Below are 12001 nucleotides of genomic sequence, written 5' to 3' on the forward strand. Positions count from 1 at the left end.
ACTCCCGTGCCATGGGTAGAGATACCTTCCTCTAGACCAGGTTGCTCAAAGCCACATCCAGAGACGGAACATAAACAACTTCTCTGGGAAACCTGTTCCAGCACCTCACTACCCTCTGAGTAATGAATTTTTTGCTGAAGTCTAATCAAAATCTACCCTCTTTTAGTTTAAAATCATTACCGTTGTCCTATCACTATACTCCCTGATCAAGTGTCCCTCTCCAGCTTTCTGTAGGCCCCCTTCAAGTACTGGAAGCGTGCTGTAAGATCCCTTTGGAATTGATATTGAATTGCTTCCTAGGTTTGCATTATATCTGTGTTCTTAGAACTTCCCCTTCTGATGTAGTTTAAATGTAGTGGAAGTAGTAGCTTTGAATTTGATAGAAGTAGGAGAAATGTTGTGTAGTGATTTTAAGGGTGATAAAACATTGACTGATTTTTTGTAACTTGGCTGTAAACCAAATTCTTTCTGCAGAATACCATGGGCTAAGGCTCGACAGACTTATTTTAGCCGTGGAAAGAACAAGCAGTCTCTAGATGCTGTTGAAAAAGCAGCATTTTTTGTGACATTGGACGACATCGAGCAAGGGTACAGGAAGGAAGATCCAGTGAGGTCACTGGATGCATATGCAAAGTCCCTAATACATGGCAGATGTTATGACAGGTACAGTATCAATTCTGTGGAAAACCTCTTCTTATTTTTAGAATTTTGCTAATTCATTTGGCTAATATGTTGAGTTAGTGACTTCTAAGCCAATAAGTTTGTCTGTTTATTTAAAAAAAAAAAAATCAAACCCAAACAAAAAAAACATTATGCATCTGAATGTCTTTTTGACAGAGATGAAGATACAGTCTAAAAATGTTTTTGAAGTATAAAAATCCGTAATGTAATCTTAATTTTGTTTGTAGGTGGTTTGATAAAACATTTACTCTTGTAGTATTCAAAAATGGCAGAATGGGTCTGAATGCAGAGCATTCTTGGGCAGATGCTCCTATTGTTGGCCACCTGTGGGAGGTAAGTGTTTTATTTAAAAAAATAAATAAATAAATGAATGTAGAAGATAATGTTATGTGGTCCTTGCAATAACTCTGAAGATTATCAGGTTTGTTTTCAGTCCCTTGCATTTATTGAGCTGATGAGTACTTATGGACCTGTTTCAGTTTTGTCTATTTTCAGTTTTACACAGCAACCACAGATTTTTTTTAAAAAATGCTTAGAAAGTTGTTGTGCCTTAAATTAGTCTTAATTGCAATTTAATGACAACAGATGCATCCACAGAAAAGCGATACAGCTTTCCATCCAACTTGTTTATAATATTTTATATAAATGAACTGTTGCCTGTTTGACACAGCATTTTATGGTGCATGTATGCATGCTCCTGAAGCATTTAAGCTTCCTTGTGCTATCCAAACCCCATGCTTATTTTAAAAACTTAGATATAAGCTGGAGTATAAATTTTCCTCTAAGCCATTTTTTATGAGGTGTAGAGTGATATGTTGTTTTAATTACCTCATTTCACTGAAATGAATGGGATGAAGGCACTTTTTGACAGATTTCTCCATCATGAGCATAGTTTATTGCCTGAAATCCTATTTGAATGTTTTTTTTCTCTTGAAGCTTAAGCCTATAAACAGTTATGACTCAATCACTCATAAATATTAGCTAATTCTGATTTCATTATGTATTTGTGCAAACGGGACTCAGGCCTGAATGATGCCCCCAAGTCATGTCCTGATTTTATTATCTGAGTATCTATTTGTAAGAACAAAAAGTCCTAATTGCATTCGCTAACCAGGGGAGAATGTCAAAACTCGTTTGAGGTTGACTGGACTGTCTAGTTCAGCTCTTCTGGGCAATGGAAAAGTTACTTTTCAGTGAATCGTTAGATATACGTAGTTCATTTGTTTGTACTTACTATTAGTTGTTCCCTTTTCTGCTAAGAATTACAAAGCCCAAAATAAACTGAGAAGAATTCAGTTTCCTAGGAAATTATCTATTGTTAGGTGTTTATGCATTGTATGTTTTGTAGAATATAACAATTTTTTTCATAGTTGGCATGTTCTGTCAGCTAAGTGAGAAAGTTAAATTAAGAGGCTGGAAATATGTATGCACATGTAACAAACTTTTGCCAAGTGTTTTACTTTCCATGTTGAGTAGATTGAAATCTGCTTTGTGTTTTTACGTTGAGGATGTCATTTGAAATCATGTAAGGTAGAAATTTTTTATCCTGTTATTCAGGTTGTATTGTCCATCTTGAAAACACTCCACGTCCTCACCCAAGAGGTCTAGTGCACGTATATAAACACTGAGTAGGATGCGAATCTTAAAGAGAATGAAATGTTTCTGATAAAATTTTAGCAAGGATATGCACTTAATCTGAAATAAACTTTTTTTTTTTACAAACAAATTTTGACAGATAACAACCTTGCAGAAACTCTCTCAAAATCAAAATTGAACAAAGTTTGTGAAATAAGACTCTAAGACTTTTTTTTACTACTGCTAAGTTGAAGGTGGGGTTTTAATTAAAACACTGATTATTTTGGTACCCTCTACTAAAATGCACTGCAGCAGTCAGGTATTTTGTACATATCTCACATTTTCCTGCTAAGAAGACAGGCAAGAATCCCTTAAAGTAATAGGAAAACATCTATCCTCACTCTTTGAAAATAGATTGCGTACTATACTTCACTATGTATTGAAATTGTATTATACTGACTACAAAATTAAATCCTAATTTCATAGTAATGTGTTACATTTACAATTTTGAAAATGTATCTTTGCAGAATGTAATGGCAACTGAGTATCTTGAACTGGGCTATTCAGAGGATGGACACTGCAAAGGAGATACCAATCAAAATATTCCTATTCCTACCAAACTACAGTGGGAAATTCCAGAAGAAGTAAGTACAGAGCAGATAGTGATTTGGGGAAGGAGCTCCTTTTTTTTTTTTCTGAGCAGTCAAATCAGTTCAGTAATTACTGGTAACTTTATAAATAGCTTGAATTTCCTTGAGCCCTGTAAGATATTATTTCACATTACCCAGTTTACTTAAAATGATATCAGAGTTTTTAACACCCCCTTTTTAAAATTCTGGCCAGGAAATTTCAACTTTTTTAGAAATGTTCTTTCTTGGCAACATATCAAAAACAAGTGGCCATCCATTGTAAACAGTAACTGTACTACCATATAGTTTTTTTGCTGTGGTTTCATTATTGTGCTTGTGTAACGTTTCCTTTTGATGAGCTGTCTTTTATATATTGAAAGTTCTGTATAAGAAGGCTTTTTCTTTATTTTTTTTCATGAGTTCAAAACAAACTGCCATAACCCTATTTCATTTTAATTTAAAAGGTAATGGCTGGTGATACATTTAATTAAGCATGTACAGTAGGTTGGAGGCTGCACAACCATTGTCATTCTGTCTCTTTAGGTCATTCTTTTATATTCTAGTGATCTGAACAATCTTATAATGTGGGTTTTTGTTTTGTTTTCTTTTAAGCCCAGTTTTGGGCTCTAAATGAGTATTGGCTTAAAACTCTTTTAGAGCTCTTTGAATCTTAACTTTCAGGCAAAGATAGCTTCTCCAAAGGAAGAGTATTTAGACAGTGGTGTTCATGGCATGCAGAAAGGCAACGTTTCTTATGTCAGTTAAAAATGCGTGCTCTTCTTCAATGTTACTCTTAGATGCCATCTAATGCATGCATATGTACATATTTGCATATAGGTAAGCAATTTCTTTTTTTATTGTAGTGCCAAGAAGTGATTGAGAGGTCTCTGAGCACTGCCACAGCTCTGGCAGATGATGTGGACTTCCATTCATTTTATTTTGATGTTTTTGGGAAGGGACTAATAAAGAAAGCAAAAACCAGCCCTGATGCCTTCGTTCAACTTGCCCTGCAGCTTGCTCACTATCGGGTAAGAAGAACAGACTGCTTCTGGCTTGTAGAATCATAGAATCATTCAGGTTGGAAAAGACCTCCAAGATCATCTAGTCAAACTGTCAAGATTGGACGTCTAGATTATAGAATCTCACTAAAATGGGAATGGTATGTTTGTGTACTATTAGTACGCAACTATTTGTTGTGGTTAAAACACGTGGCTGTGTAAAGTACGCTGTACTTTAACTTCGCACTTCTTGTGCAAGGTCATTCAGCGGAAGTTAATAGAAACGCGAAACAGATTACTTGCTGGAAATTCAGTGTCCAAAGGTTGGCTTATTGATGCTAATGCAGCTTTTTCTCTTCCCATTAGTTGTTCTATCTCTAGATACTTTGTAGATACGAAAATTCTAGCGGGTGTGTTTTCCAGTAGTGTTATTATCTAAATGGTATTACACTTATCTTTTAGTTAGAAGTTCCCCTTAATTGGGTAGTCATGGACATTCCCTAAGAAGATTAATAGAAGTGCCTGCCTGTTTTTTTTCCTGTTAGCTCACTTTTTCTACCGTCTGTTTTCAGAAAACACCAATGTAGCAAAATGTGGGGCTTTTTTTTTTTTTACATTCTAGCTGTCAATGTTTGTTGTTTATTTTCATTAGCTCTTCTAACTTTCTTAATGGCATTCCAAATGGAATGTCTAAGCATCCAGATTCCCTTGCTGCAATCACCATTTATGGTCTTTGTTACCATTGCTTAGGGTGGCTGTATGGCAAATAGTTTCATTTCTTCCCCCCTTTTTCTTTTTTTAACCACCCATCCTCTTTATTTTAAGCTGAACAGACTTGTGGTCTGTTCTGATGTATGTTTTGATCAGGAAGAGTTGCTAACGTGTTAAATAAGCTTTTACAATTTGTTAGCTTCTAATCTGTATGTTGGGCAGATCTATAGAAAATATGGAAGCCACTCTTTGGATTTTGCAGATCACTTTCAGTTTTCATATCCTTGAATCACATTTTTTCACATGCTTTTCATCCCCATGCTGCCATGCATCTACATCCTATTAAACTTTGGGTTGAAAATATTCTTAAGGATGTCACAGTCTTCTAATTAACACAACCATGGTACATAATCTAGGAAGCCACTGAACTTTCTAGTAGGTTTTTGGTAGTTTTTAAATTGGTTTCTGTTTATAACAGACTGAAAAAGACTGGATATAAAATGCATGGTGTAGTCCTTGTTAATCCTTGCTGGTTTGGTTGTTCAACTAGTGTTTATCAAATCCCATTATTAATCTTATTTTTTTATTGTCTGTAGATAAGACTGTTAATGGGCTACTAAAAACTTAATTTGTTTATATATTTGTTTTAATTTTGTTTAATTTGTGGAATGATTTGTATCCTGTGTGCTTACCTTGAACCTTATTGTTGATTAAGAAAGAGGGGCTACGTTTGACTAAACCTTTAAGTCCTTATTTTTCAAATTTAAAGGACATGGGAAAATTTTCTTTAACATACGAGGCCTCTATGACGCGCTTGTTCAGAGAAGGCAGGACTGAAACCGTCCGTTCATGTACTGTTGAATCATGCGATTTTGTTCGAACCATGGAAGACCCGAATGAAAGTGTAAGTTTACTGTGTTGTTTCCTAATACAATTCATAAGTCACATGGCTATCACTACTTATTCATACAAGCTCCTGAATGGTTTTAAAAGATTTAAAGAATGAGCTACGCCTTTGTTTTGAGGAAAAAGTGTAGCATCAGATAATTGTCTGAATCCTCCATTAGTATGACAGGAATTGAAGGCTACACCAAAGGTGAATGGCAGTAACCACCAGAATGCCAATGTTCACAGATCCTGAATTCCAGAAAACTGAGATTATTTGTGACTTTTTGTTACTTGTACAAGTAGTGCCATACCAGTTAGGCTTTCCTCCCTGATAGGGAAGCAAACATTATTCATAGGAAATAAGTAGTTGCTGTCATATCTTGATTTCAGTGGGCTTTTTAGTCTTTCTTGTGATCTCATGGCCTAGAGGAAAGCTGCTTGGTTTGGAAAACTTGAGCAATGCTGTTAAAGATGTTTGCTGTCAAAATGGAAGGATGCAGGACAGTGTGTGTGGATAGTCATCTTGATGGCAGTCTGTTCTTTAGTCTACTGATAGTCTACTCTACCAGTGAAAATCTTGACTAAATAAATCATTGCATTTGCAGATTTTTCTAAGCTAAAGGGAGTTTCCATCTGCATGGGTAGAAGTTCTAATGAAAAAGATCTAGGACTATAATAATCAGTAACTCAGCACTGATGTAGCACGCTCAGTGTTATGCCATTGTGAAAATGTCAGCCCTCAGTTTAGTTTGTCTTGCCCTCTTATTTTTATTAGTCTTTTTTTCCCCTGTATTTTTTCCTCTCCCTAGTATGGCCTTAGCTGGCATGGTATGCCCAGCTTTGGACACCATGCTTGAGGTATGGATGGACTGGAGAGAGTCCAAACGAAAGTAACAAAGATCCAAACAGGATCTGTGAGGAGAACTTAAACTTCTTTATTCTTGCTTAGTCTAAAGAAGTGAACTTAGTGGGAAGAGGTTAGGGAGCCAGGTTGTCCTCAAGTGGATAAAAAAGCTGATGCAAAGATGATGGGAACAATCTGTTCTCTTTCCCAAGAAGTAATGGACTTAAATTTTGGCACGAAACACATTAGGGAAACATTTTCTGCTACTAAGGATAATGAGTAGGGAAGTAAATAGTCAGAAGCCCGAAACGGATTTTTTTTCTTTTAAAGTAAGCTACATAATGGTCCTTCAGGAAGGAGCTTTAGTTGATCTGATCTTAGTGCAGAGAAGTCTAAGTAGATGAACAGTTGAGGTTCTTTCCAGCTCAGTGATTCTATGAATAAACGTTCATGCAGGAAAACACTATATTGTAGTTTAACCTTATATTTTATTATTAGCTGATGTGTATATATTTAGAAGTGAATATTTGGAAATGACTGTTATATGTTGTCAACAGTGGTAATAGCCAAAAATTACTGAATAGTCATATACCATTTCATTAGAAAATTAATTTTAAAAATGTCAATTATTGCTACTGTGGACCTGGATTAAAAATAGTTATCCTGGATGATCTTTAATGTGTAACTATTCCTTTAAAATGGAAAGAAAACACTGTTTAGAGTTTGAAGGTACTAACTCTTTATGTATAATTTCCAGCTTATTGCTAGCAACCTGCTAATCTTTATTTTGCTGCAGAAAATTAAGATTGGGATCTGCTCTGATCTCCACTTACCTGAATGTGGCCGGTTACATGGAAATTACTTACCCTCTCTAGGAGGGAAATTAAATACTCTGGGCTCTTTGTAGTTTAGTGAGCCAAGGAAGTAAATGAACGCTTATTTTCAAACCTTCCATATGTCTTACAGGTTTATGCTAGTTGTTTTCAGGTAATTGTGGCATCACTCTGAACCTGAACTCTTGATTCCCATTAAGGAACTTTATTGGGGGGTGATGGTTGAATGCCTTGTGGCATAAAATACAGTGGTGCTGGACATAAGAACTGACAGGTTGCCATATTTTCAGTATTGCATTCCATATCTTAAATCTTAAAATAGCTATCTAAAAGTGAGTTTGGAACTGATATTTTCTTTCAGCCTGTGCATTACGTTCATACGTTGTTGTCAGTTAGCATTCTAAAATAGCTGTTGAAATTCCTGCTGTTCTTAAGTTGTGTTGAGACTTGCTTTTCTGTAGCTTTCTAAGAAGCTAAATATACAAAGTAATAAACTACAGTTGTAATCATGTTTGTTCCTATGGTTATATCACTTTTAAAATATTGATTTATTTTCATTTTGCACTGCTTACAGCAGGTAATAGCTAATACTGAAATAAAATATGTGAGGTTGAAAAGTGAGCGAATTCTAGTATTTGGTCTTAGTTGCCTGCATTGTCTTGTATTTTGTCCTTAAATGCTCTAGGCTCAAGAGCCGTTGCTGTAACTTAATTACTGTACCTCCACCCTCAACCCAGTTCACTTACCTGATTTTCTTCATCTTTATTTCATTTTTAGAATGAAAATAAGCTTAAGTTCTTCCGGCTTGCAGCTAGCAAACATCAGCACTTATATCGTCTTGCCATGACTGGTGCTGGCATTGACCGCCATCTGTTCTGCCTCTATGTTGTTTCCAAGTACCTTTCTGTAGATTCTCCTTTCCTTAAGGAAGTAAGTGATCTTTATTGGTGTCTATTGATTTCAGTAAGTAATCTGTGTTTACTTAGTGTCTTCTGGTATCTGCTTACATACTCATATAATTCCAGTTTTCCTCAGAAAAAAAGGTAAGCGTTTAGATAGCATTGCCTAATGTTTACTGGTAGATATCAACTTGGTTTCATTTTGCTTTGTATCTACACTTACCAATGGGCATTTTATAATGCTATATATATGTTACAGAGGTTTGCAAGAGAGACGTAATATGTATTACAAAAAATACTGGCTACTTGTGGCTCTTAGCATGTTTTCAAGGTATTACAACAGAAGACATGTTTTCTCTTAACGTTTTATTGGAATTGTGGCAAAAAAAAAACTTTGTTATAAGTTAATGTAAGCTAAATCACTAACTGATTTTTTTCCACTGTTTATTACAGTGACAAATGCTTTACTAAACCATGTTTTAAGGTTGGGATTTATTTTAAAAAAAAATGTTGTTGTACATTTTTGGAAAATAAGTGTATTCCTGCTTTAAGTTAAGAAAAAGCAGCCTTGTACAACTTATGCAGCCTTTCAAGAAACTTCTATATATTGTTAGAGATTCTCCAAACTTAATGACTTACTATAGTATTTCACTGGGATTTGAACGCTGCCATTCTTGGTCTTATTAAGAAGACCTGGTATACAGGGTTTACCAGGTTATAGACCAGATTTTTCTGTTTTGTAGCATTTCTGCTGCAAGAAATGTTGTTATTTTTTGAGAAATTGACATCAAGACCTCATATATGGCCTGCATATCGGGATAGGTTCAGTTGTTTCTTTTAACCCTATCGATTGATTGTTCCATTAACGTGAACTGGAGTTATCTTTAATACTGGCTTATTGAATGTTTACTAACTTATCTTGATTATTTCTTAAACTTGCATGTTCTTAAGCAGTATGTTGTACTTGATTGCATCCCTTTCATGTCTAACAAAGGTTTTGTCGGAGCCTTGGAGGCTGTCAACAAGTCAGACACCACAGCAACATATTGATCTGAAGAAGAACCCTGAGATGCTGGCCAGTGGTGGAGGATTTGGACCGGTATGTTTTCTAAATAAAAGTATCCATTTTAAAAACAGTTTCATTTCAGTCTAAAAATTTCAGAGATGTAATACCTTAGTGTTGCACACTAAAATTGCAGCACATGCTTTTAAATGTATGTGTTTAATGTTTTCCAAGATGTGGATGTGCTTAGAAAAAACATCTTTTTTTTCCTTGTCCCAAGGGATTATGGAATGGATTATTCCTAAGGAAATGCACAGTTGCCAAATGCGGTACAGGGTTCCATGTTCTGATAAGCTGGGGGCTTTTATCACATCACTTAGGCCCAGAGTTTTATTATGCCAGGCTATTATTACAGACAAATGCTTTATTACTTAAACTAGATTTTAAGGTTGGCATTTGTAGAAGTAATTATTTCACTTTTTTTATTTCCCGATTAATTAAAAACATGTTCATGCTTTGTTTCCAAATTAAGCTAATTAAATCGGTATGCTAGCCATCCTAAATGCGAGTAGTGGCTAGGTTTAAAAAAAAAAACTTTCTACAACTTTCATAGCCTTTAAAGAAACTAGTGTATTTTTAGAAATTTAAAGAGCTGCTGACTTTGCTGTAGTATTTTTTACCAGGATTTGAATGTGACAGTTGATAATATGTCAACACTGTCTGTTAAGTAGATTTTACCAGGCAATAGACTAAATTTGTCTGTTTCCAAAAGCGTTTGTATTAAAAGAACAGTGAGAGGGATCACAGGACTGCTCCTAGAAATTAAGATAATTAGTCAATTTTGGTTGGTTTTTCAAGATGGAAGCTAGTTTTATGGTATCTTTTTGGTTGGTGGTGTGTTTTTTTTTTTCTTTTTAATTTTAGGTTTTTTCTGATACTTTTAATAGCTCTTGAGAAGTTGGAGTTAATTTAAATGAATTGTAATGTTGCTCCTCCTAGTAAGCATCCATTCAATCATTGTAATGCTGCTTGCTGTAGTAGATTAAGTCCTTATTAGAATGTCTGAAAATGAGGGGTTGTCCAACAGTAAAACAGTTTTTGACTGCTGCAATTTCTAACAGTTATCTTCTCCATTTGCTTTTGCTAATGCTACATTGACTTCTTCTTTCTTACTATTTCTTCATTCTTTTTTTTCCTCCTTCAGTTGTCAGCCTTTCCAAATATCACTGTTTATGTATTTCCTTTCGTTTCTTGCATCCTTCCAAAAACTCTGCTTTGCTATGCTGGAATAGTCCAGTGATTCAGTACATCAGACTTTCCTCAATGGCTGTTTTATTTATTTATTTTTATTAGTTTTGTTGTTTTTCCCTGTTCTTTTGTTTTGGTTTGGTTTGTCTTTTTAAAGTGTTCAGAACAAGGCCTTGTACCACTGATAGCGAGAAGGCTTATCGGACTGCTCAGCAGCAGCAAAGAGCTGGAAGGATGAGGTTAAAGACCCTTTGGTTTAGGAAACAGAGGGAGGAGGGTGGCAGCAGGATACTTCATGTTTACTAGGTATACATAGTATAACATCAGGCTGAAACTTGGGACAGGTAATGCTGTTAATATTTAAATCTGACCGGAGCTCTGCTCATGATATGGGTGTTCAGAATTGTACAACTGCTGTCATGTTAGATGACTGCCTTTGAGCAAGTTCTTGTAATACAAAGGCTTTATACTCCATGTTTATATACTATATTTTTTTTACATCTGCAGAGTGATTCCGTGAAACAGGATGTTTAGGTGTATATATATTCCTTTGTACTTAAGGACTGAAGCTATATAGCTGTTTAGGACCAGACATTGATAGAAGTTCTTTGAACAACTACTGTATTTCAAAATCTGAAATTTCAAAATGTTGGAAATATGACAGTTCTGTTAATTCCATGTTCTTCAAACTCTTCAGATGAGACCAGAGCTGTTTCTTTAAGTGGAAGCAGTCTTCAGAAACACTGGATTAAATGTTAAAGCTTAATTTTTGCTTCAGGAAAAACTGCAACTGATGTTAAAAACTGCACAGTGAGAGTTGTGTAATTATGTATAAGATTGTGTAGAAAATGAAGGAAAAAATTTAGCACTTGTTTTTGTCTTTCTTTCTCTAGGTGGCTGATGATGGTTATGGTGTTTCTTACATTATCTTGGATGAAAATTCTATCCATTTCCATGTCTCCAGCAAAATCTCTTGTTCTGAGACAGTAAGGGACAATTCTTTCCTGTGGTTTAATGAATTTGTCCAGATGTCTGCTTGTAAAACTATTCTACTCATTGTCTAAAAATTTTAGTGGTACTTGCAATGTTGTTACAATGTGGGTTTTGACACCTGTTACACCTGTTTTTGTGGTTGACATATGCTGTACGTTAATTTTTTTTTTGCAACTTTTATAAACTTAATAGCTTTATGAATCAAGGAAACCATATGCTACTTCACTTATGCTTTCAGGCATAAGGAAGGCCATCTTTACACAGGTGTAGTTCCTGGAATTTATGTGAAATGACTCATACCTGTCCCATAAACAGTAATATAGATGTCTCCTGTTTTTTGTTGTTATAGTTTCAGTTTGATTTGCCTCTGGCTGCAGTTGTAAAGATAATGAAATGTATGCTCTTTATTCTTTGAATTTGCTTGGTCTAAGTAGTTCTGAAAGATGTTGACCCATAAATTGTAAACTCTGCTTGGGAAACATAATTATCATAATTTATCAGAGTAACACCCATCTATTAGAATGTCGTAGATGTCATCTGTTTACTATCCTGCTGATTCAGAAGCGTTTATTGAGTGAGCTTTGATTCATCCTTCCTCTTTGTCTTATGATATGCTCAGTTTTGGCAGGATCACATGGCTGAATTAGTTTTCCTCTTTTGACCTTAACTTGTCCGAGAGATCTCAATGTCTTCAGTTAA

At 35.1% G+C, this 12001-nt stretch overlaps 1 protein-coding gene across 4 annotated transcripts in view; it reads left to right on the top strand.

Annotated features, from left to right (window-relative positions):
- LOC106044877 (carnitine O-palmitoyltransferase 1, liver isoform) overlaps window positions 1-12001 on the top strand; it is a 57548-nt gene that overhangs the window by 24925 nt on the left and 20622 nt on the right. For all 4 annotated transcript variants that reach the window (XM_048058718.2, XM_048058716.2, XM_013195073.3 and 1 more), the window contains exons 12-19: window positions 475-663; window positions 909-1014; window positions 2784-2900; window positions 3749-3913; window positions 5364-5498; window positions 7937-8089; window positions 9053-9157; window positions 11203-11295. In XM_048058718.2, the coding sequence (XP_047914675.2) occupies window positions 475-663; window positions 909-1014; window positions 2784-2900; window positions 3749-3913; window positions 5364-5498; window positions 7937-8089; window positions 9053-9157; window positions 11203-11295 (1063 nt within the window). The remainder of the gene's footprint in view (window positions 1-474; window positions 664-908; window positions 1015-2783; window positions 2901-3748; window positions 3914-5363; window positions 5499-7936; window positions 8090-9052; window positions 9158-11202; window positions 11296-12001) is intronic.

This window comes from Anser cygnoides, chromosome 5 (assembly GCF_040182565.1).
Source record: "Anser cygnoides isolate HZ-2024a breed goose chromosome 5, Taihu_goose_T2T_genome, whole genome shotgun sequence".
NCBI classification, from domain to species: Eukaryota; Metazoa; Chordata; class Aves; order Anseriformes; family Anatidae; genus Anser; species Anser cygnoides.